General features: G+C 39.2%; 1 gene segment (V, D, J or C); it reads right to left on the reverse strand.

Annotated features, from left to right (window-relative positions):
- Window positions 1–18306: 18306 nt before the first annotated feature.
- Window positions 18307–20424, reverse strand: LOC131923971 (Ig heavy chain V region VH558 A1/A4-like). The segment is given in 3 exon segments: window positions 18307–18361; window positions 19977–20289; window positions 20373–20424. Coding segments are annotated over 3 exon segments (414 nt in total).
- Window positions 20425–24776: the final 4352 nt, after the last annotated feature.

Genomic DNA, 24776 nt, shown 5'->3' on the forward strand with positions numbered 1-24776 from the left:
AAATAATAACTAACTAATGGTTAAAGTAGTGGGTATGGGTGGCAAAATGGTTGCAAATTCAAATCACCACTAGTGTGGAGATTTGAAAGTCACAGCTGAGGTCATTGTTTCATGCTGGATCACTAGTAAACAGTAAATCTGCAGTGACCTCAGCCCTCAGAGATTTCTGAGAACCTTAATGGATTGTACGCATGTCCATGTGCAATGAAATTTATCTGTTTCAGATGCTCCTTATCTATTTTGCCCATGTTCTGATATGATTCCTTCTCAAAGAGCCTTTGTCATTCCTGAAGGAAGAAAGCTGTGTGATTTTCTGCCTCAAAAAATACTTGACATTCACACCCACAGACTTAATCACAAGTGAATGTTCAGGCTTTACCACCACCAGCATTGTCTGCTGCTCTCAGATCAAATTTCTTTAAAATGGTCAAGATTTTCCAATGCATGGGGAAGCTGTTAGCTCAGTTCTATCACATCAGCACTCATGGCATTCATTACCCTGCTCAAAGACCATGAATAGAGGGTGTATAACTGTATCAGAGGTCTAAAACGCAGACATTGTGCCTCCAACACTGATTTCTGCTCTGCTGCATTCACCTCTAGGGCTATATTGGAAAAGTTCTAAATTTTGCCTACTCTTTCACCAGCAGTCAGGCTGATGTTCCACTGCCACAGGCTCACAGCTGCTGATGGCTGTAGGCAAAGTTTCTTAGTCCCACCCAGGCCCATGCTCTGAATAAGTCTCTCCTACCCGCGATTCCATAATCAGTATACTGATTGACTGGGCTGGAAGATGCTGTGCACACTTGCTTCTGTTTAGACCCTGGCTATCTCTAACAGGCACTATGCCAACTTCAATAAGGACTTGCTCCTGCTGCACCATCTCACTCTGCATGCTTGACTTCTCCTTTGTGTTCTCTTTTCAGAGAGATGACCTTTTGGTGATTGTCTTGACTTGAAGAGGTGTCTCCATGACAGCAGGAGGCACCTTCTGAACAGATCTCCTGTGAGGAGGCCCTGTCTGAGCAACCTCTATCTGAGCATGGTCTAAAAGAAAAAGCAGCTCTTTCTGATAATGTCCCACCTGAGGCAGCCCCATAGGAGGAGGTGACTCCATCTGAGCAAGCTGCATGGGAGGATGCAGGTCTCCTCCTTATGGAAAGATAATGAATTCTGGCAAAGAGCCTGCAGTAATTTTGGGGGGGATAGATTAACAACTGTTACCCCCAAAGCAAGATAATAAAATTCATTGTATGGCAAAAAACCAATCTCTGGAGTCCCCACACTGTACACTGATGCAAATAAATCAGAAAAGGCAGGATATAAAACAGGAGATTTAAGTAAAGTGGTCCAAAGTCCTTACAATTCTTTACAAAAGTCAGAACTGTATGCCATACTAATGGTACTAATAGACTTCACAGAACCTCTCAATATAGTTGGTGACTCTCAATATGCAGAAAGAGTTGTTTTACATATTGAAACTGCTGAATTTATTCCTGATAATACAGAATTAACTTCACTATTTATACAATTACAGGAAATCATCAGAAAAAGGGAACATCCTATATATATATAATATCCATCAGATCCCATACAGGTCTGCCAGGTCCTCTAGCACAAGGCTATGATAAGATTGATCAGTTATTAGTAGGTCATGTGCTGGAGGCCTCAGAATTCCATAAGAAACAGCATGTAAATAGCAAAGGTTTGAATAAGGACTTTTCCATCACTTGACAACAAGCCAAGGAAATCATTAAACTATGTCCTACTGTTCCTTCTATAACCAAACTCCATTACCTGCAAGAAGCAATCCTAAAGGTATACAAAAAATGAAATTTGGCAGATGGTTGTGTTCCATTTTTGCAGAATTTAGAAAATAAAAATATGTACACCATAACATTGACACCTATTCAGGATTTCAATGGACAACTTCTATGAGTTCTGAAAAGGCTGATTCTCTAATTACACAGCTATTAGAAATTATGGCCATCATGGGAATACCTGTACAAATTAAGACTGAGAATACTCCAGCATATGTCTCAAGTAAAATGAAACAGGTTTTTTTTTTTGCTTATTACAATATAAAGCATATTACAGATATACCACACAATCCCACAGGCCAAGCAGTCATAGAAAGATCTAATCAAACTTTAAAGTATATGCTAAATAAGCAGAAAGAAGTATCAATGACCCCTAGAGATAGATTACATAATGTTTTATTAACCTTGAATTTTTTCATTGCTGATGAGAAAGTGACAACAGCTGTGGAGAGACATTGGACAACAGGGAAAAAAATCTCCTGAGTTAAATCAACCTGTTTACTTCAAAGATGTGTTGACCTTGGAATGGAAACCAGGATACATCCTACATTGGAGAAGGGGTTTTGCTTTTGTTTCTGCAGGAGGAGAACAGCTATAGGTACCAACAAAATTAATAAAAATTTGATTTGAACAGGAGCAACCCCTTGATGAGGAGAGGTGATAGCTCATGCACCAATGTGACAATTCTACAAGTTGTAAGGAAAACTCAACAAACAATTGTTGGAGCAAGATTCTGTTTTTTGCCTTTATAGGAAAATAGGAATTCTCATCTTCAAGAAATCAAAAGGCTTTGGACACCTAGACATCTACAGCAGAAGAGAAGAACCTATTGGTATCAATATACTCTACAGGGTAATATCTTGCTGACTAACATCAATATCTCTTTAACTCTAGAAAAGTTGTGTTCCTAGTTCAATCATAAATCAAGCTATCTTTGGAGTTGGAATGTGGCTCTCTCCTTCTCTAAACTCAAGCATATTCCTAAAGGAAAAAATTAGGAGATTCTGTCTCATATCAGAAGAGCCAACTGCTGTGGGACAGAAGAAAACCAATAATCTAGGGACCATTGTTGTCAAGATTCTATTTTTCTCCATGTTTATTCTTAATTTTTGATAATTCTTCCTCACATGTCACATCATCCTAATATTCAAACTTTCCGTTTTGATATTAATAATGTTCAAGTTTCGACAGTGAAAAATAAGTCTTTCCAATAGCAATCTCTGAAGTCTTCAAAAGGAAGATGGGGCCCCACAACAACAACTCTACTCAGTCCATAATGATGACATTGTATCAAAACACACCACTCAATGATCAGCTTTGGACTGCAAACTCTTCAGGACAGTTTCAAGATGAGATGGCCCATCATATTAAATTTCTAGACAGAACCTCAGATAACCTTACACATTACTCTGAGACTGGCTACAAATATTACAGCTAGTCCTATTGAGACTTAACCATTTAGTTTTCTTATAGGATCCCACAGAGATACCATCTACCCCTAAACAACAGGAAACAATTTTAAGAAAATGATGCCCCATCTCCCAAAAAGTTTTATTTTCTCAGGGTTATGAATAAATTGTTATAGGATTAGGAGTGGAACAATATAATTTAGACTCAGGATTCTCTTTTGGAAAAGAAAAAGGGAATAGATAGCTACAGGATATTAAGGTAGATTATTGTATCTACTAGTACACTAATTTAGCAAACTATCAGCCTCAGATAATTTACATGGATATGGATTCTTGTATATTGCTAAAAATGTAAACTATTTCCCTATTCCTAATTAAGATAATTTGTATATTGATACAAATTCAAAACTATAATTTTCATGTTGTATATATGTTTCTACTCCTATTTGAAATATTTTGCATGTTGATACAAATAAAAAATTATATTTGTCATACTGTATATATGTTCTACATCTGTTTAGGATATTTTGTATACTGATGCATATAAAGAATATTGTTATCATATTGCACTATCCATTTCTACCTCCATTTAAGATATTTTGTATATTGTCACAATTTTGAGGTCATTGTCCTTATACTGTATATCTGTTTACAGACTGTTTACCTTGATATGTGAAGCCTTAGTCCTTAGGTTATTTAGGTAGATAAGATTTACAGATTAGTAGTAACCCATACTTGTCATAGCTACAGTTGTGTAAGCTAGGTTTTCCAGATTTACATACACATATGTCAGATGAATATGTAATCTTCAAACACTTCATAGACCTAGAGAATGTGGCATTTAAAGGTTTTGATAACAGAATTCTGTTGATGTGAGTTACTATTGCTCCTGATAGCACTGATCTGCTCCCAAAAGAATGTTGGGCTTCTAAGATACTCCATTTGGAAGTTTGTCTTCTTCTTAGCACAAAATGGCCTGCTGGGCAAAGAACTGCCCTTGCCTTGACTCCTGAAGGTACGCACGCTGTCCTTTCCCGATAAGCAGGACACAAGGAAAAGTGACTATTGAACCTTGCCAAGACAGAGTAAGATTGTCTTTCACAATTCCTGAGTCTGGAAATGGTCCATTAGATATTCTAAGCCTGTAGCCAAAAATGGATGCCCCAATGGTGCTGAGAAACTTTAGGTGACTGTCCAGGCTGCCAGCTGTCTGTCAATTCTTGCAAATTTTCAGAATTTGCTTGCTTGCACTTCCTGTTTTCTCAGGTAGCATTATTTTCCTTCTCAGGTCTTTGATGGGGTTGAAGAGTAGACAGTTACAGTTATAATCCTCTCATATCTTAGTTAAGAACAATTTAGGCACAAAAGCTAGATTCTTAAGAATAGGACAGCTATTGAAGAAATCTCTATAACATGCCATTTACCTATGATCTGGGCGTTTCTGGATTTCAGTGTATGTCTCTTGTTTGATGTTGCTCTTGTTGGTTGTATTTCAATTTTTTTTATGTTACTACCTCTGCCCTCTCCTTGACAATACTTGATAATCATTCCTATTATATATAGTTTTGTATTAGGTTATAACTTTCTTATTTAGACAAAATAGAGGACACCTATTCTACCTACGATCTTGAAGTATCAACACCTAGTGCATGGCCTCCAGGGTAACCTTAAAACCTGAAGAGCACATGCACTTTCTTTTGTTTGCCTTCATAGACAAGGATAGTGGGGACTGACTCAGGCAGCAGAGAAGTGGCATGGGACAGACCATCAGCCTTTCAGGACCCTACAACAGAATCAACTAATCTTATTGTGTGAGTTGTTCTCCACAAAATAATTTCTAAATAAGTAACTCTTTTTATCAATTTTCTGTGAATTATTCCATAACATTGTTCAATGGGACCATTTACATTATTACATTTAATCCTGGGGAGCCATCTTAGGCTAGCACTACAGTCTCACCAAAGGAAAAGGAAGTCCCAGAAAAAAAAAAAAACTTCCTGTGAAATTTCTAGCATCTTTTCTTCATACTTCCCTTCTTTATGTTAATATATTCATTGATCCTTTCCCACAAAGGCCTTAAAGAAGGTTCTCAGGCAGGACAATGACTGATTATGTATCCAGTCATTAGAGAAGTATGACAAATTCTACCCATAGACCACACACACACCCATTCTCCATATAGAAAGATCTAAAAAATAATGTTACAGAAAATGAGGTTGAGAGTCATTTCCTTACAGGAGTAGCAGATGTTTTGGCAAATATGTATGATATAATACCCATAACCTAACAAGCCCTTATGAAAACAATTCCCACTACCCCTCAGTTTAGCCTGTGGATTCAGTAATGGACTGATGAATGTCTGTTCACTGCTGCTCATAATCAAAGGCAGGAACCCCTATAAACATAAATTATCATGAAACTATCAGAGAAGAAAACTTTCAAACAGTGGCCCAACTGCTTGCTAGTCCTCAAATGATTAACAACCAAAGTAGCCAGGCTGCTATAAGGGCTTGGAATAAAGCTCCTGATATTAATAAACCACAGGTATCTTTCCCACTATAGAAAGAAATTTACAGAGCCCTGTGTGACTTTGTCCATCATCTACAAAAAACTATAGAGCAGCAGACAGATAATAAAGAAGTAGTGTCTGCCTTGACTCTTTCATCTGTTTATTAACATGCAAATTTTAACTGTAAATAGCTTCATTCTGAAGTTGCTAAGACTTCTCATACTATTGCTGATTTGATAAAAGCATGCCAAAATTATGGCACAGAGGAGCATAGGTCTCAGATACTGAATGTGTCCTTGTGGTCTCCTATGCATTTCAAATGTGGAGAGAAAAGGTCATTTACAGGAATAATATAAACTAAAACTTGCTAATCATCCTCAGAATAGTAAACCTCCCTCTGAAACACCTGCAAAATGTAAAATACATTTTCACTGGTCCAGTCTATGTTGATAGTGGTGACAAAGAGAATCCAGTTTCAGGAAACAGGAGAATGAGCACCCAGGGCTGCTGATGACAGGATCAGGTCTCTACATTCCCAGCTTGGAATCCACTGCTCTTTCCCCAGTGCTATCTGAGCAGGAGCCCAGCTTGTTGTCAAAGTAGCAGACTCCACAGCCTGGGGACTCCATAATATGACACTCAGGTCCATCTCTAATCCTAAAACAGTAAGAGATTTGATTATTACTTCCAAAAGCAATTCATGATCAGATGTATCAGTAACTAAAGACATAAAATTAGATTTCATAGAAAAGGTTAAAGCACTTACCCCAAAATCTATGGTAACCCCTTCCAACAAACTGCCTATACTTGTTTTAGGGAAACCAATGTGAACTATGAAAGGAGCCTTGTTTGTGCACATGCTGTTGATTTGTCTTTTACTGGCCTGACTCATATTATAGCTTATTCCCTGCTACTCCAGCAACAGTTACAGTCCCTTAGATTTAAGAGATATTTATATAATAATGAGTTGCCAAAGTTTGTCCTATGTTACTTTATTAAAAAGGAATCATATCAATGGAGGTGGTCACTGGTAAACAGCTGGTCAAAGTGTGATGTACTCTAGGGACATCCTGAATAAACATCACTTTATTCCCAGCATTTTCCCTTTTGAAAAGCTGACAACGACCCTATAAGACTGTGAAATGACAGACAAAGGGACACTCAGAATGATTATTTCTGAGCAAGTCTCCAGGCTGATCTTCTCTGTCATCTCAGTCCCAGGGCAGCTTCTTGCTCCTCCAGGGTTTCTGACACACTCAGGATGTGGTTGCTACACTGTGTCTCTTGTACAGTAATAGACCGCAGAGTCCTCAGAGGTCAGGCTGCTGAGCTCCATGTAGGCTGTGCTGGAGGATTTGTCTGCAGTCAGTTTGGCCTTGCCCTGGAACTTCTGAGCATAGCCAGTACCACCATCTCCAGGATAAATCCATCCAATCCACTCCAGGCCCTGTCCAGGCCTCTGCCTCACCCACTGCATATAGTAGCTAGTGAAGGTGTAGCCAGAAGCCTTGCAGGACAATTTCACTGAGGCTCCAGGTTTCACCAGCTCAGCCCCAGACTGCTGCAGCTGGACCTGGGAGTGGACACCTGTGGAGAGAAAGGCAGAGTGGATGTCATTGTCACCTCAGTCCCTGTTTCTTCTTCAGGTTTGGAACTGGAAAGCCCCTTACCTGAAGTTACTGACACAAGGAAGAGAATGATCCAGCTCCATCCCATGGTGAGGACCTGTGTGCTCAGTGACAGTGGAGAGGACACTGATCATATGCTGTTATGAGTTGTAGACATTCCTGTATTTACACCATAGACTCAAGTAATTTGCATATTCGTGATTAGAGTACTTCTTATATAAGTACCTAATTCTGCTAGAGGAGGAGGTAGAGGACTCCTGGGTCAGGCAGCAAGATGCAGAGGACCAAGTCTGAATCCTCTCTCAGGAAATGCATAACACGATCTTTCCATGAGCCCTGTGCAGATGCTCAGGTTTTAACAGCAGGACCTGAGCTCTCAGTAGATTTCAGGCCTGAGATATTTGCTTCACTTTGTAACCAGGTTGTCAGATTTATTTACAGAAGGTGGTTGTGATGATGATGATGATGATGATGATGATGATGATGACAGTGATGGGAAATTTAAAACCTGCAAAGTTTGAAATTTACAGACTGCTTTCAGATATATGCAATTAATATTTGCCTTACCAAAGATTGTATACTAAGGAGCTCACTCAAATGACCAAAGTAAACATACTTCAGAAATAGATAAACAGCAATGATGATTGGAACATCACAATAATTCAATTATGGAAATAAACTATGTGTCTGCCAACAGAGGATTTCATAATGAAGACATGTTTATATAAACAACACAACAGAAGTTTTTCGTCTGCAAGGAATATAGAACTTACATCAGTTATAGAATATTGGATGCAGCTAGAGATAAATGTATTAATTAAGAGCACCCCAGGAACACAGACATTACATGAGACTATCATTAGTAGTTTTTAGATATCCCATACTTTCATACAGCTATGAATGCTAATATATAATGATGTATTTGTGAAATTGTTTAGTAAAATAAAGGTAAAGGAAGAGCAAAAGAAAATAAGGGGAGAGATAGGGGAGAAATATACAAAGTGCAAAAAATACACATGTCTGAAAATTCTAAACATATGTAAAATTGTTATTTTTATCTTTCATAATTTATATTCTTTGAAATTATAATCCATGTATAAAATACATTATGATCATATGTAAACCCACTATGCCCCACTGGTTCCCCTTGGGACCTTCCAATAAGTCTCTCTCCCAACTTCATGATCTCTTTTGTTTCATAAACTAATAACACAGTGAGGTCACTCAATGCTATTTATATACACATAGGTGGGGTCATTCACTACTAGTACATAGGAAACCTCCAGAAACCTTCCAGAGAAAATTGATTATATTTTCCTCATCCATCATCACATGACAATAGATCCTCAGCTTGATGTGTATCCTCAGGAGTTTCTCTCCATCCATTTAATAGTTTTAAAAATTGTTATACTATCTTTAGTGGTGAGAACAGGATACACATGTACCAAGGTGTATGTGTGATCCTCAGAGAACAACTTATGGAATTCAATTCTTGTATCCTATTACATGGATCCAAGCAATCAAACTGATATTGCTAATCTTGGCACTAGACACCTTTACCTGCTCAGGTACTTCACAGGCTCTCACAAACCAAAATGAAGTCAATGGTATTTTATAGATGTTTTCTCTCATATCACGTTATTGTGCACTTTTTGTATCACTTTCTTTTTCCTGTATATCATAGTCAGAGTTGTCCTTTTTAGGATTTTGTGTATGCTTGTGTGTGAGAGTATTTATTGTTTTATTTTTGTTTGGTATTATTCACTTTTTTAAATTTTTTTTTGTGTATTTGATTTTTTTCTTTCCTACAAAGAGAAAGACAGGGAGAGGAGTTGGGTAGGAGAGACATAGGAAAGATCTAGTAGGAGTAGGGGGAGGGGAATCAGTGATCAGAAAACACTGTCTGAAATTTAAAAAATAATTGTAAAAAATAAATGAAAACTGAATAATATAAACAAGAAAATATAAACCTGTGAAGTGTTTAACAAAGAATCTTTACCGTGTTTGAGCATGGAAACATAACATGTCAATCATAGCAGATGCAGGTCAGCTAGTAGACCCAAGAAAGGAAACCACAGAGTTTACAGAGTCCCTTCTGCACACATATCATCTCTCTACTGGGGATTCTTAACTCCATTGTGCCCCCTGCTGGTCAGGAGCTCCCCTGCAGGTTGGTTTGTCATGGCTTACACTGAAGTTGCACTGTCTCCCTGGAGCTGTAACACAACCCTTCAACATCAGTGCTCACAAAGTGCAACTACAGGAAGAAATAGCTCTTGTTTATCTGGAGTTGCTGACTGGATGTTTCAGAGACTGATTTTAAATTGTTTCTATACTATCATCAATGCCTCTCTCAATGGTAGGCTCCTTCCTGGTGACAGTCGAATCCAGCTCTAGCAGTTCCCACGTGTAGTAAGGTGACAACAGGAGAGAACAAAGTGTTGACTACCTTCATCAGACATTACCTGGGACTGAGCACCTGATGTCATTTGAGACATTGAGTCTTAAACTGGGATGCAGCGCCCCGTATATCTATGTATGAATTCCTGAGACACGAAGATGAAGGAGTCAACAGAAAGAGGATGAACTACTGTGGAACAGAAAACTTAACAAGTCTAGAAAAATATATTCACATTTTTAGGAAGTAGAAGTCAAGCAAATATATGCTGTGCCTCAATCTCTTTCCCACATTGCATTTGCATGCACTTAAAGGAATGAGGGGAGAGGGGAGATCTCTTGACAAGGATCCTCCTGTATGATAAATAGGTGTGCTTCAACAGCTTTATCTCTCCATGTCTACCTTTCCAATTCCAGAATCCTCTTATTCTTGTACAGGGCATGTGTATATAAAGCTTTGCAGAAGCTGAACATTTTCATGGAAGAAGGATGGATTTTGAATATGCTTTCAGGAATGAGAAAAGTCAATAGCACTATTTGGGTATATGTGTACATGGTTGTTTAAATGTTTGAAGTGTAGCTAGAATATTAAAACAAAAATATATACTACATAACTTCAGTTTATTCATGTATATTTTGCTCTAATATCAGGTCATGAATCAGACCCACCAACTGTTGCCAGATAGAAGGGCTTGGGACTAGTCTGATGCATGTCTTCTCTTCTATCACTGGTCAGAATTGATATGATGTCCTGTGGACTGTCAGAACAGTGAGAAACACTCACAGAATAATATTCTTTCTTCATTGTAGAGGAACAGTTATCCCTGTTTCAGGGTACTGGAGGTGCTTCCCTTGGCTTTCAGCATCTCTTTCTCTTGGGTAATGTGTATACTGGTATTCTTCATACTCTAGTATCGTGGGCTGCTAGTGGCTATCATGGGTAGCAATGTGCAGGAGTTTTGCCTGATCAATCTGTATGGATTTACAAAGGCATTTTTTCTCTCAATACTGAATTTATTCACCAAAGTCTGGACTCAGTGGCATCATAAAAATTTGACATGAGCTTTTTCTCCTAAGTTAAGCTAATGTGAGGATCACAGTATGGGCTGAGCTGGTGCAATGTGTGTGAAATTGGGCAAGAATATCCTTAAAATACGTGCACACATTGATTTCTAGCATTCTCACTCACTCTTTATTCTGTGGATTATGTCACCCTTCTTCACTGCCTGAGCCTATTTTCATTGATCATAAACAGCCAACAGTTCTTTCTGTCACGGTGATATATTTGATCCTCTGCACAGCACTGAAAGGCCTGAGCACAACTTGCACTATTCCTGAGTCCCTTTAAAAAGAGGATTGTATCTGGAACCTGGTTCTGATCTCCTCACTCTGATTCACTTACAAATTGACATACCATGGTTTCCTCAGTGATCACATATCTCAGCTGCAGGGGAAAAAATAAGTTTGGATATATCTCTGGAGATCACTAGAATGTCCTCCTGTAGAAGGTACAAACAAACTCTGAAGCTCATTCATCTTGAAAAATTTCATGAATCAGCATTTGAAATCACTAAATATGTTTTAAGTAATGCACACAGCATGACTGTGACAACGTGTGTCCAAAAGAGAGGAGATGGTCTTGTGTCACTGTGAGTCAGTGTTCTATGGCAGGCTTGTAATTATAGGGCAGAGAATAAGGACTAGTGAAGACAATGAATATGAAATCAAGATAAATGGATATCTTTGAACCAACCCCTCAAATATCATGAAGACAAACTGGGTTGTTGAAGGAATTTTTTTAATTGTAATTCAATAGCAAAGTTGGTCATCTCCTAGGAATTAGACATTGATGTAATATATGATCAAACATTTCAACCCAGGAAACTGGCCCAATTACGGCAGAAACCTGTGCTCACATTACCATCAGCACGGGAATATGTGGAACAAGTTTATTAATTTAAAACTTCTACTCTCTCACTCTTTCATGCAAAGTGACTAGGAAAACTCCTTATGCAAAGAGAATTAATTCTTAGTTCTGGTGTTCCTTTCCTCAGAACTTAACCACAAGTTTTGAGCAAGTCTTCGGGTTGCTCTTCCCTGCCCTCTCAGGCCCGAGACAGCTTCTTGCTCCTTCAGACACATTTGCTCCTTTCTGACACACTTCAGATGTGTGCATGACACTGTGCCTTGCACACAATAGATGTCAGAGTCCTCAGATGACAGGTGCTGTGCTCCAAGGACTCTGTGTCGGAGAAGGTGTCTGCATCCAGTCTGGCTCTGCCTGAATCTTCTGTCCATAGTCTGTTCTGCCAGTGCTTGGGAGTGTGTTTCCAATCCATTCAAGCCCATGTCCATGCTCCTGCCTCAGCCAATTCACAGAGGAACTGAGGAAGCTATCAGGGTCAAAATCCTTGCAGGACACCTGTACTGAAGCTCTAGGAGTTCTCAGTTCAAACCCAGACTGTCACAGCTAAACCTGAGAGTGGACATCTGTATAGAGAACGCCATTGTCACTTTAGTCTGTCTGTCTGTCTGTCTGTCTGTCTGTCTGTCTCTCTCTCTCTCTCTCTCTCTCTCTCTCTCTCTCTCTCACACACACACACACACATACACATACACACACACACACATACACACACACACACAAACACACACACACACACAAACACACACACACAAACACACACACACAAACACACACACACAAACACACACACACAAACACACACACACACACACACACACACACACACACACACCTGGACCTCAGATCTATTTACCTGTGGCTACTGCTGAAAGGTAAAGGACAATCCATCTCCAGTGCATGTTGAGAATCTGTGTGCTCAGGGACTGTGGACAGAGGCTGCTCCTGTGGTGCTACAGGGTGTGTGGAGATCGCACATCTCACTTACATATTCTTGAGGTAGTGTAATTCTTAGATCAAGATCTGATCCAGGTTGAGACAGAGCAGGTAGAGTTCTTCTGGATACCTTCCATACCATGAATTCTAGTCAGCCTGGGTGAAAATTCTAACTAGGGACCCGCTCAACTTCTTCATATTCAGTGAAATAGGTAAGTGTTGTCTTCTTAAATGGGGAGTATTATGGAAGGATAGGGAGGTGAGGGGATCTTGGAGAAGATAGGAGGAGAACTGTCAGACTACACTGCATAAAAAGTTTTATTTTCAATAATAGTAGTACCTCCTAAGAACATGACACTCTATGCTGACTGGGGATGAGATTCAGCATGAAGAGCCTTGTAATTGCCTCTCCATGAGCAAAGATTGTCAGGTCCTAGCTTTCCAAATGATGAATTCATTCTACTGTGAGATAAACTGTCTTCTTGGTGACTTAAGAGAGCCTTCAAATTGTGTCATTTCGGTTTCTGTTGCATTCACAGGAGACTGACATAGATTTAAGAAGTTGCTGCAGTGATCTCTGTCAGATCCTTCAAGGCAAGGCCTCTAACTGACATAGGACATGGTTTCCTGGGTTTGTATGTGGTTAACAGATAGGAATAAACTCTGGGGAGAGCCAGGAAACACCTTTGCTGGACCCTGTTTGCACCTGTTCCCCAAGCTCTGCACAAGACATTTATTTTGTTTTCTTCATTTTCGCTGCCTCATAGCAATAAGTATTTGGCAACACTATTGATTATATGAACTTGATATCATGTGTAAATCATAACATAAAATAGCAGATTGTGAACCTCTGTGTTTACCCTGACGGAACACGGTCTCCATTTGATTAATTTCACTCCCATGGAGTAGTTACTCTTACAGTGTCTCAGAAGTACATTATAGGTAAGAAAAGCCACCCTACCAGTTCTGTGTTATTGTGACACATCAGGGCATCCACAAGATGGAATTCTGTAGAGGATGGAAGCTTTGGCTTTCTTTGAGAAATCCAGCCTATCCCTACGGAAGTCACCCTGTGAAACTTGCGTTGGTGAAGTCAGTACTAATCTAACAACAGCCCAGCATTCGTACCATGTATCACGAATCTTAAAAGGTTTTATTAATAAAAACAAACCCAGAGCCAGATATTGGGGTGAACACTGAAAGATCAGAGAAACAGAACAAGCCATGTTCCAACCTCACCTTGTCAATTCCTCAGCTGATCTTTTTTCCTCAGACTGAAAGCGTCTGAATCCTCATCCAAATGGATCTCAGCTGAACTGCTGCTAAAAGCTAAAAGCTTAAAAAGGTTCTAGTTCCTGGTCCTCACACCTTATATACTTTTTTGCTTCCAGCCTTCACTTCCTGTGTCACCATGCCTGGCTATTTCCAGTATGGCCTTGAACTCATAGAGATCCAGACGGATCTCTGCCTCCGGAATGCTAGGATTAAAGGTGTGTGCCACCACTGCCTAAACGTATTTTAATATATTGGCTATTCTGTTCTCTGACCCCCAGATAAGTTTATTGGGGTGCACAATATATCAACCACAATACCACTCTCAGTCTTTCTGTTAATAGTTCCCCAATTTCACAGAGAGTAGAATTTCTCTTTTTTTTCTATCATAACTCTATGGTTCATATTTGAAGGCCCTGATGATATTAACATCTTGTACATTGCACAGAGGATGTCTGGAGGACATTGGACATCAGAGGATAATAAATTTCTGCCCACAATACCTGGTGAGGAGACTTTTTCTGGATGTCATGTGACCTGCTGGAAAAGGCCCAGAGGATAAGGAAGGATAATGATGAACTGTGAAAATAAATTAAAGGAGAAAAATAAATGTACCATCAGGAAAACAGACATCCCAATCGGCACTCAGCCTGAGTATGCTCACATGTGTGAGAAGAGCCAGGACAAACTGGAAACAAATTAGATTTTCTGCTAAATGGGTATTGTTTACACAACTTTTTTACTTTGAGCTAAGTGAAAGTATGTTTAAACCACAGAACCCCACTGTGTGAGGGAAAGTTTCAAATCATAACCCTTCTATCAATGGCAGAGTCATTTCTGCTCCTGAAAGTGACATTATGCCTTTTTAGAGGCTGAACATGTGTTTTCCTAATTAAAAACAAAAACACATACTGGTATACATAGACAGAAAAGTTTGGACTCAGACATGTCAAAGTTATAACAGAGCCAAAAATCAAGAGAGGTCCTAAGTGGCCTGCTGTATCTAAGAACAGAGAAAGTGTATATTTGGGTTATTTTTTTTGTGTGTGTGTGTATGTGTGTGTGTGTGTGTGTGTGTGTGTGTGTGTGTGTGTGTGTGTGTTGGGGTGTGTCCTGTGCCACACAGTGATGTCTCATCACTGTGTCTTACTGTAATGCAAAGCTGTCACCTGTGCAGTCAAAGATACAAACCTCAGGGATAACTGGTCCTTAGCTGTATTTATTTCTGGAAGTGGAGATGAGGCTGATCAAGGATGGCTTTTTTTTCTGACTCCACAACAACTTCATTTCCCAGCAGCATGTCCCCTTTTCTAAAGCTTGGAAAACCCAGTGCCAGTGGGTACCAGCTTGTGATAGAATAGTCAGAAATAGCTCAGATGAAGACAGACCCTGTGATGGATTCACAAGGCCAGGTCCACATACCTGTAGCCCTTGACAATCACCACACTGGAAACTATTCAAGAACCAACGGGCAACATTCAGGAACCCTGACCTTGGGAAGCTGAAACAGAAAGAAAAGCAGAGCCAGTAGTATTACTGTCTTAGATAGGGTTTTTATTGTTGTGAAGACACAAGATGATCACAGAAACTTTAATAAAGAAAAACATTTCATTGGGGCTAGCTTATAGTTTCAGAGGTTTAGTCTGTTGTCATCATCATGTAGAAATGGTACTAGAGAAGGATCAGAGAGTTCTATATCTTGATCTGTAGGCAACGGGAAGTGAACTGTGACACTGGGCATATCTTGAACATAGGAGACCTCAAAGTCCATGCCCACAGTGACACACTTGTTCCAAGAAGGCCACACAAACAAAAACACCTCCTAGTAGGGCCACTTCCTTTGGGGACCATTTACTTTCAAACCCTCATTATTATCTTCTAGCCCAAACCTTCCCTCCTCCAGGTGTCTCAGCCCTGTGTGAGCAGAGACTTGTGCACTCCCCTCCACTGAGGAGGCAAATTTTCCCCTGGAGATTAGAAGAATGTTTGAGTTTTGAGACCTCTGTATTTACAAGTAGAGATGGCCAGAGCTCAGGTTCTCCTGGGTTTTCCATGAGGTCTGCTAGAAATTTCTTCTTAATCTCACAAAGTGCAAGTCTGTGATGGGATATCATTTGCCCTATGATACATAAAATACCTTGTTTAGTAAGAGATAATGCTACTGATAACCAGATAACCAAATGAAAGATTGAAAAGATCATTTCTATAGGACACAATAAGGTTATGTTATTAATTAAAAGCAAACAAGAAAATGAAATTTATGTTTCTTCCTTGAATCCCCACTACAAAGTACTTCGAGTATATTTTTCAAGAATACTGTGATTTACATAACACCCCTGGGGGGTGACTATGTAAAATTAGCTCTCATCAGCTTGGCATCAAGTGAAATGAATTTTTCGCTTCTTCTGGGAAGAAGGCAAAGTATAATGTGTGATTTAAAGAAAATTTTCCACAGCCTATCTCAGGACCAGTGATTCACTTTTTGAACTTTCAGACATTCAAAACCGTCTCTGGGGATCTCTACCACATTCAGTATGGGGTGTCTGGGTACATTAAAATTGACTTGTCCAACAGGTAAAGGAGCATTCCTTGAATCAAGGTCTTAGAGCTCCTTGACAGATGCCTTTCTAGTTCATTGGAGAGTCCCATTAAACACATAGGCCTGAAATGGAAGATTACTCTGGTCAACCCCTACTTTCCAATTGGAGGAAGACAGCAGGAAGACAGGTGATTTTATAAAATCACTGATCTTTCAAATAGTATTTTAAACTCCACATATGTTTGTTTGCATTATCTTTGGCCTGGGGATTCATGCCTGCCACAGTGTATTCCCCATATGGGTGCATACATATTAAGCAGGTGACATTGATATTTATCATGGGGGGAATGTCTAGATGAGCATAAAATGTTGTTGTTCTGAGCTAAAGAGTGTTCTTATTGAATCAAACCCTTGAGATTACCAGGTACCACAGGTCTCCATGCTGGTTGTTATTCACACTTTAATCAAAACCCGGTGCTCTATAGAAAATGTGACCACTAGCTATCCAATGGAATGTGCATGATGATGTTGTATCAGTTTAGGACCACATTCTGTAAAGAATTTAGACTGTAGGTCGGAATTCTGAGACTGGGAAGGCAGTAAATATGAGACTAGAGAATATAGCATAATGCATAATTTTAGAACTATTGACAATTAACATGTACATACATTGTGTCAATCAGAGTTCTATGAAAAATGTTTTAATAGTACATTTAACCAGCTTATAGAAACTATACTTTTGTGGTAATATATTATGATAAAAATATCTCTTGCATTCTAAGAGACTGAAACTTTTGCTAGATCACACATCCAGAGTGAAAAATACACTTTGAAATTCTTCAGACTGTGAACATACTATATACTCAGTCTGTTTAACCTGTCTTTAAGAGAATATTGTAACACCCAACTTTACTTGCCTAAATTTCCCATATAATCAGCCCTTACAAAATGAGATAACACATAGGTATAACCTGACTTTTTTGTGCTCTTCCATGCTCCTGACTGAAGACTAATGTATGTGTGTTTTTATGTATGTTATAATAACTATTTGCTGAAAACATACATTATAGGCTTCAATAAATTTTATAAAATGAGTATCTAGAATTGCTGAATACTATATATAGATATTGTTTGATTTTTTTAAAAGATGATTGTAGTACTGTTTATTATTTGAGCCAGCTGGAAAACATTACTAAGCTCTAGTAAAACTCTTGTTAAAGATTTCTGTCAAATATCCCTTATTCTTTTTCCATGTGATGCGTTCTGTGCTGATCAATAAATATACAAGAAAAAATCTTTGTTAAGGACAAAGAGAGAGATAAGTACAGACTGACAGACAGAGAAAGAGACACATACACAGAGAAACAGAGAAACAGAGTCACAGGGAGACAGGAAGAGAGGTGCAGAACAAGAGATGGAGATAGATACAGAGATTCAGATCCTAAAACATGGACATCAGAAGACAACACAGGCAATATCAAGTAGGGAATTTAAATTTGAGCTTACTCTTGGTTAAATTACTTCAATGGAAATGCTTTGATTTCTTTCTCTAATGTGATGAAGAAACATAATTGATGAAACCGAGTTTATTATAAATGTGTCCAAACCAACTACAAAACTTACATCAATGAATTGGAGTCCAAACATAATTAAGATAAATTCATCAACTATTGACTGTTACTAAGACCAGTTATATTAAAGTATTTAATCTTGTGGAATCAGGTTAGGCTAGTTGGTTAGTCTCGCCAAAGGAAAAGGAAGTCTCAGAAAATAATGTCTTCCTACCAAATCTCTTGCATCTTCTCTTCATGTGTCCCTTCAGGATGTCGATATATTGATTGATCCTTACCCACAAAAGGCCTCAAAGTGTTTCTAGGCAGGACAATTACTGACTGTGTTTCCAGTCATTAGAGAAGTATGAAGAATCCTGCCCACGAACCAATCCTCCATTCTCCATATAGAAAAATTTCAAAAATAATGTTACAGAAAATGGAGTTGAGAGTCATTTCCCTACAGGAGTAATAGACATTTTCACAAATATGTATGAAATAATACTCTTAGCCTGACAAGTCCTTATAAAAACAATTCTCACCAACCCCTAGTTTAGCCTGTGTCTTCAGTAATGGACGGACAAATGCATGTCCACTGCAGCTCATAACCAAAGCTAGGGACCACTATAAACATGAGTTATCATCAAATTATCAGAAAAGGAAACTTCCAAACAGTGGCCCAACTGTGTGTCAGCCCTCAAGTGGTTAACAGCCTAAGCAACCACTGTGCTTTAATGGCTTGGAATAAAGCTCTTGGTATCAATACTCCCACAGGCATATTTCCCATGATACACAAAAATATACAGAGCCATTCATGATTTTGTCCTTCATATGCAACAACCTACAGAGCAGCAGGCAGATAGTAAAGAAGCTGCTTCTACCTTGTCTCTTCTGTGTGCTTATTAAAATGCAAATTTAAACTGTAAGAAGCTTCATTCTATAGTTGCTAATACCTTTCGTACTATTGCTGATTTAATAAAAGCATGCCAAAATGATTGCCTAGAGGAGCTCAGATTCTGGCTGTGTTATTATGGCCTCATATGTGTTTCACATATGGAGAGAACAGACCATTTACAGAAATAATATAAACAAAAACTTGCTATTCATCCTCAGTATAGTAAACCTCTCTCTAAAACACCTGCAAATGTAAGATGCATTTTCACTGGTCCAGTCAATGTCGATCTAGAAGTAGTGACAAAGAGAATCCAATTTCAGGAAACAGGGGAATGAGCATCCAGGGCTGCTGATGACAGGATCAGGTCTCTACATTCCCAGCTTGGAATCCCACTGCTCTTTACCCAGTGCTATCTAAGCAGGTGCCCAGTTTGCTACCAATATAGCAGACTCCACACCCTGGGGGCTCCACAATGTGACACGCAACTCTGTTCCTAATTCTAAAACAATAAGTGATTCGAATACTACTTCCAAAAGCAACTCATGATCAGATGTATCAATAACTACAGACATAAAATTAGATTTCATAGGAGAGGTTAAAGCACCTATCCCAAAATCTGTGGGGACCTCTTCCAAGAAACTGCCTTTGCTTGTTTTAGGGAAACCAAATTGGACTGTGAAAAGGGCTTTGTTTGTGCACATGCTGTTGATATGACTTTTACTGGCCTGACTCATATTATAGCTAATTCCCAGCTACTCCAGCAACAGTTCCATTCACTTAGATTGAAGAAGTATTTATATCATAATGCATTGCTACATTTTGTCTTATTTTAGTTTCCTAAAAAAGAATCATGTCAATGGAGGTGGTCACTGGTAAACAGCTGGTCAAGGCATGGTTTACTCCAGGTGCATCCAGAATCAGGATCACTTTATTGCCAGCAGTCCTTTTGAAAAGCTGACAAAGACCCTATAAGACTGTGAAATGACAGACAAAGGGACACTCAGAATGATTATTTCTGAGCAAGTCTCCAGTCTAATCTTCTCTGCCATCTCAGTCCCAGAGCAGCTTCCTGCTCCTCCAGGGTTTCTGGTTGCAACACTGTGTGTCTTGCACAGTAATAGACTGCAGAGTCCTCAGAGGTCAGGCTGCTGAGCTCCATGTAGGCTGTGCTGGAGGATTTGTCTGCAGTCAGTTTGGCCTTGTCCTTGAACTTCTGATTGTACTTAGTATCACCATCTCCAGGATAAATCCATCCAATCCACTCCAGACCCTGTCCAGGCCTCTGCTTCACCCAGGTAATATAGTAGCTGGTAAAGGTGTAGCCAGAAGCCTTGCAGGACAACTTCACTGAGGAACCAGGTTTCCCCAGCTCAGCCCCAGACTGCTGCAGCTGGACCTGGGAGTGGACACCTGTGGGGAGAAAGGCAGAGTGGATGTCATTGTCACCTTAGTCCCTGTTCCTTCTTCAGGTTTGGAACTGGAAAGCCACTTACCTGTAGTTACTGACAGGAGGAAGAGAATGGTCCAGCTCCATCCCATGGTGAGGATCTGGGTGCTCAGTGACTGTGGAGAGGACACTGATCATATGTTGTTCTGGGGTGTGGACTTCCTTGTATTTACCATCACTGACTCAAGTAATTTGCATATTCATGAGCAGGGTACTTCTTAGATAAGTACCTAGTCCAATTGGAGAAGAAAGTGGTAGAGGATACCTGAGTCACTCAGCAGGAGGTTGAGTGCTAATTTCTAATCCTCTCTGAGGATATATATATATAACATGCTCCTTCCCTTACCCTTGTACAGACGCTGAGAATGTAACATCAGGACCTAAGCTTTCAATAGATTTCAGGCCTGAGAAAATTGCTACACTTTGTGAAAAGGATGTCAGATTGATGTTGTGGTTGTGATAATGACAGTGATGGGAAATCTAAAACTTGCTAAGTTGCGAGAATTTACAACCTCCTTTCAGATATATGCAATTAATATTTGCCTTTCCAACAGATTATACATTAAAAATCTCATCCAAATGTCCAAAATAAATATACTTCAGACATATTTGCACAATAATTATTATTGTAGCAACATCACAATAACTAAATTAGGGAAATAAACTATGTACTGTCAACAGAGGATTTCATTAAAAAGACATGTTTATATAAACAACACAATAGAAGTTTTTAATCTATAAGAAATATGGAAATTACATCAGTTATAGAATATTGGATACAACTAGAGATAAATGATTACAACCATCTCAGAAATACAGACATCAAATGAGATTCTCATTAGTAGTTCTTATTTCATACTTACATACAACTATGAATACAAATACATGATGATGTATGAGTGAATTTGTATGAGTAGAATAAAGGTAAAGTAGGAGAGGAAGGAAAATGAAGGGTAAAGACTAAGGAGAAATATACACACTGTAAAAAATACACATTTGTGAAAAATATAAACATGTATAATTGTTATTTTTACATTTAATACTTTGTATTTCTTGAAATTTTGATCTATGTATAAAATATATTATCATCATATCTACATCCACTATGCCCCACATGTTTCTCTTGGGACCTTCCAATACATCTCTCTCCCAACTTCCTGACTGCTTTTGTTTCATTAACTAATAACACAATGAGTTCAGTCAATGCTATCTATATACACATAGGTTGGGTCATAGGAAACCTCCAAAAATCTTCCAAAGAAAATTGATTATATTTTCCTCATCCATCATCAAATGCCAATAGATCCTCAGCTTGGTGTGGGTCTTCAGGAGTTTCTCTCCATCCATGTTATAGTTTTAAAAATTGTTATACTATCTTTAATGGTGAGAACAGGGCAGGAGAGGACATAGGAAAGATCTTGGAGTCCCCTCCACACCAACCTCATCTCTACTGGGGATTCTTGGCTCCATTGTGCCACCTGCTGGTTCTGAGCTTCCCTGCAGGTTGGTTTCTCATGGCTTACACTGAAGGTACACTGTCTTTTTTTTAAATTTTTTTAAATTCATTTTATGTACCACAGTTCCCTCCTCATCCCTCCTCTGGCTCCCCCCTCACCTTCCTCCCAGACCCACTTCTCATCCCTTCTTCCAATAAGGTAAGTTCTCCCATGGGGGATGTCAAAGCCTGGTACATTCAGTTGAGGCAAGACCAAGGCCCTCTCTGCTTTATCAGGGGTGAACAAGGTGTAGACCATAGGGAATGGGATCCAGAAAGACAGCTCATGCATCAGAGATAGATCCTGAACACACTCCCAGGGGCCTCTCAAACAGACCCAGCTACACAACTGTGTCCTATATGCAGAGGGTCTAGTCTGGTCCCAAGTAGGTTCCACAGCTGTCAGCCTAAAGTTCATGAGTTCCTTCGACTTAGTTCAATTGTCTCTGTAGACTTCTGCATAATGATCTTGACTCCCTCCCCTTGCTCTTATACTCTGTCTTCCCTCTCTTCAACTGGACTCCAGGAGCTCAGCCTGGGGCTTGGTTGTGGATCTCTGCATCTACTTCCATCAGTTACTAGATGAAGGCTCTATAGTGACTGTTAGGGTAGTCACCAATCTGCATATCGAGGTAGGCCAGGTTCAGTTCCCCACCACTATTACTAGTAGTTTAATCTGGAGTCATCCTTGTGGGTTCCTGGGAATTTTCCTAGCACTAGGTTTCTCCCTTACTCCATAGTGTCTCCCTCTATGAAGATATCATTTTCATTGCTCTCCCACTCCACCCCTCCCCCAGCTTGACCATCCTGTTCCCTCATGTTCTCATCTCCCATCCCCTACCCTCTATAGCCCCCAATAACCCTCAGTAATGTCTAAAAAGCCACATTTTATACTTCAGTGCATGGGATACTGATGGCTATCATAGGTTACAATGGACAGAAGTGCATGTCTATTTGAATAATATGGAAACTTTCCCCTCTTAAAATGTAATCCATTCACAAAATTCTGGGCCCTGTGAGAATAGAAATAGATACTATGAGCTTATTCTCATGAATTGAAGTAATATTAGGATTATGTGCAGATTTGTTGCAACAAATGTGAAAGTGAGCAGTTCTCCTTTAATACATGACATATTGATTTCTAGCTTTTTAAAGATGTTTCCATACTGTCATCAATGCCCCTCTCGATGCCAGGATCCTCCCTGGTGACAGTTGGTTACAAGTCCAGTACTTCTCATTTGTAATTTGGTGACAACAGGAAAGAACAACAGGAGACTACATTCTTCAGACTATACCTGAGACAGAGCACCTGATGTCAGAGAACCACAATGAGTCATAAACTCAGATGCAGCCCTCAATGTATCCATGTATGAATTCCTGAGACATGCAGATAAAGGGGTCAACAGAAAGAGGATAACCCTCTGTGGTACTCACAGAAAATTTAACAATTATACCGTGAGTAAATATACTCACATTAAGAAGGAAGTAGAAATGAAGCAAATAAATGTTGTGACTCAATCTGTTTCCCATACTGCATTTGATGCATTTAAAGGAATGAGAGGAGAGAGGAGATCTCCTTGACAAAGATCCTCATGATTGGAGTATATGTGTACTTACACAGCTTTATCTCTCCAAGTCCACAGTCCTTTTATTCTTGGACAGGGCATGTGTTAGTTAAGCTATTCAGAAGCTGAACATTTTCATGGATTTGGAATATACTCCCAGGAATGGGACAATCCAATAGCACTACTTAGGTATATGTGTAGATGTGTGTTTAAATGTCTGAAGTATAGCTACAATATTAAAACAAAAAAATGCATACTACATAAATTCATGCTGTTCAGGTATATTTTGCTCTAATATTAGGTCATGAATCAGATGCACCTAATGTTGCAGGACAGAAGGATCTAGGACCAGTCTGATGCATATATTCTCTTCTATCACAGGTTATAATGGATATGATATCTTGGGGACTGTCAGTTCACAGGGTAACACTCTCTTCTCCTTATAGAAGAAAACTTATTCCTACAATTGTGGATACTGGATGGTTTTGTATGGGCATTTCAGAATCTCTGTTGGGCTAAGTAATGTCTAAAAAGCCACATTTTATACTTCAGTCCATGGGATACTGATGGCTATCATAGGTTACACTGGACAGAAGTGCATGTCTATTTGAATAGTATGGAGAATTTCTCCTCTTAAAATACAATCCATTCACAAAATTCTGGGCCCTGTGAGAATAGAAATAGATACTATGAGCTTATTCTCATGAATTGAAGTAATACTAGGATTATAATATGTGCAGATCTGTTGCAACAAATGTGAAAATGTGCAGTTCTCCTTTAATGCATCACATATTGATTTCTAGCTTTTTATGATTCTCCCTTTACTCTGTGGCTTATTTACTCTTCTCCTCTGGCTGGTCCCTGTTTGATTTGGTCATATATCCCCAGAAGCTCCTTCTGTAACTGTGCTGTATTTTACTCTTCTAAACACCACTTAAGGACCTGAGCACCACTTACACAATTCCTGAGGCCCTCCACAGGGAGGATTGTGTTTAAAATGGGCTCATATCTCATTGTGATTCTCACAGATTGATGCACACAGTTTCCTCGGTGGCCAGATATCTAAAATGCAGGAAGATCCAGTTTAGAGATGATTCTCGGCATCTCTGGGGTGTCCACTCTGTAACTTACCTCTGAAGGAAGTTACAGACAACCTCTGCAGCCCATCCCTCTGGGAAAAAATCATGAATCAGCAACACTAACTACTAAACAGTTTTCAGCAAAGAACCAAGGATGCCTGTGACACCCATGTATCCCAAAGACTGGAGGAGAATGTCTCATGTCACTGTGTTCCTGATCTGTAACAGGCTCTGATTGCATGGCAGGATAATGAGACTGGGCAAGACTATGAATATGAAATCAGTGATTACTGCTTAATCTCAGAGTCTAT

This window comes from Peromyscus eremicus, chromosome 14, assembly GCF_949786415.1.
Source record: "Peromyscus eremicus chromosome 14, PerEre_H2_v1, whole genome shotgun sequence".
Classification (NCBI taxonomy): domain Eukaryota; kingdom Metazoa; phylum Chordata; class Mammalia; order Rodentia; family Cricetidae; genus Peromyscus; species Peromyscus eremicus.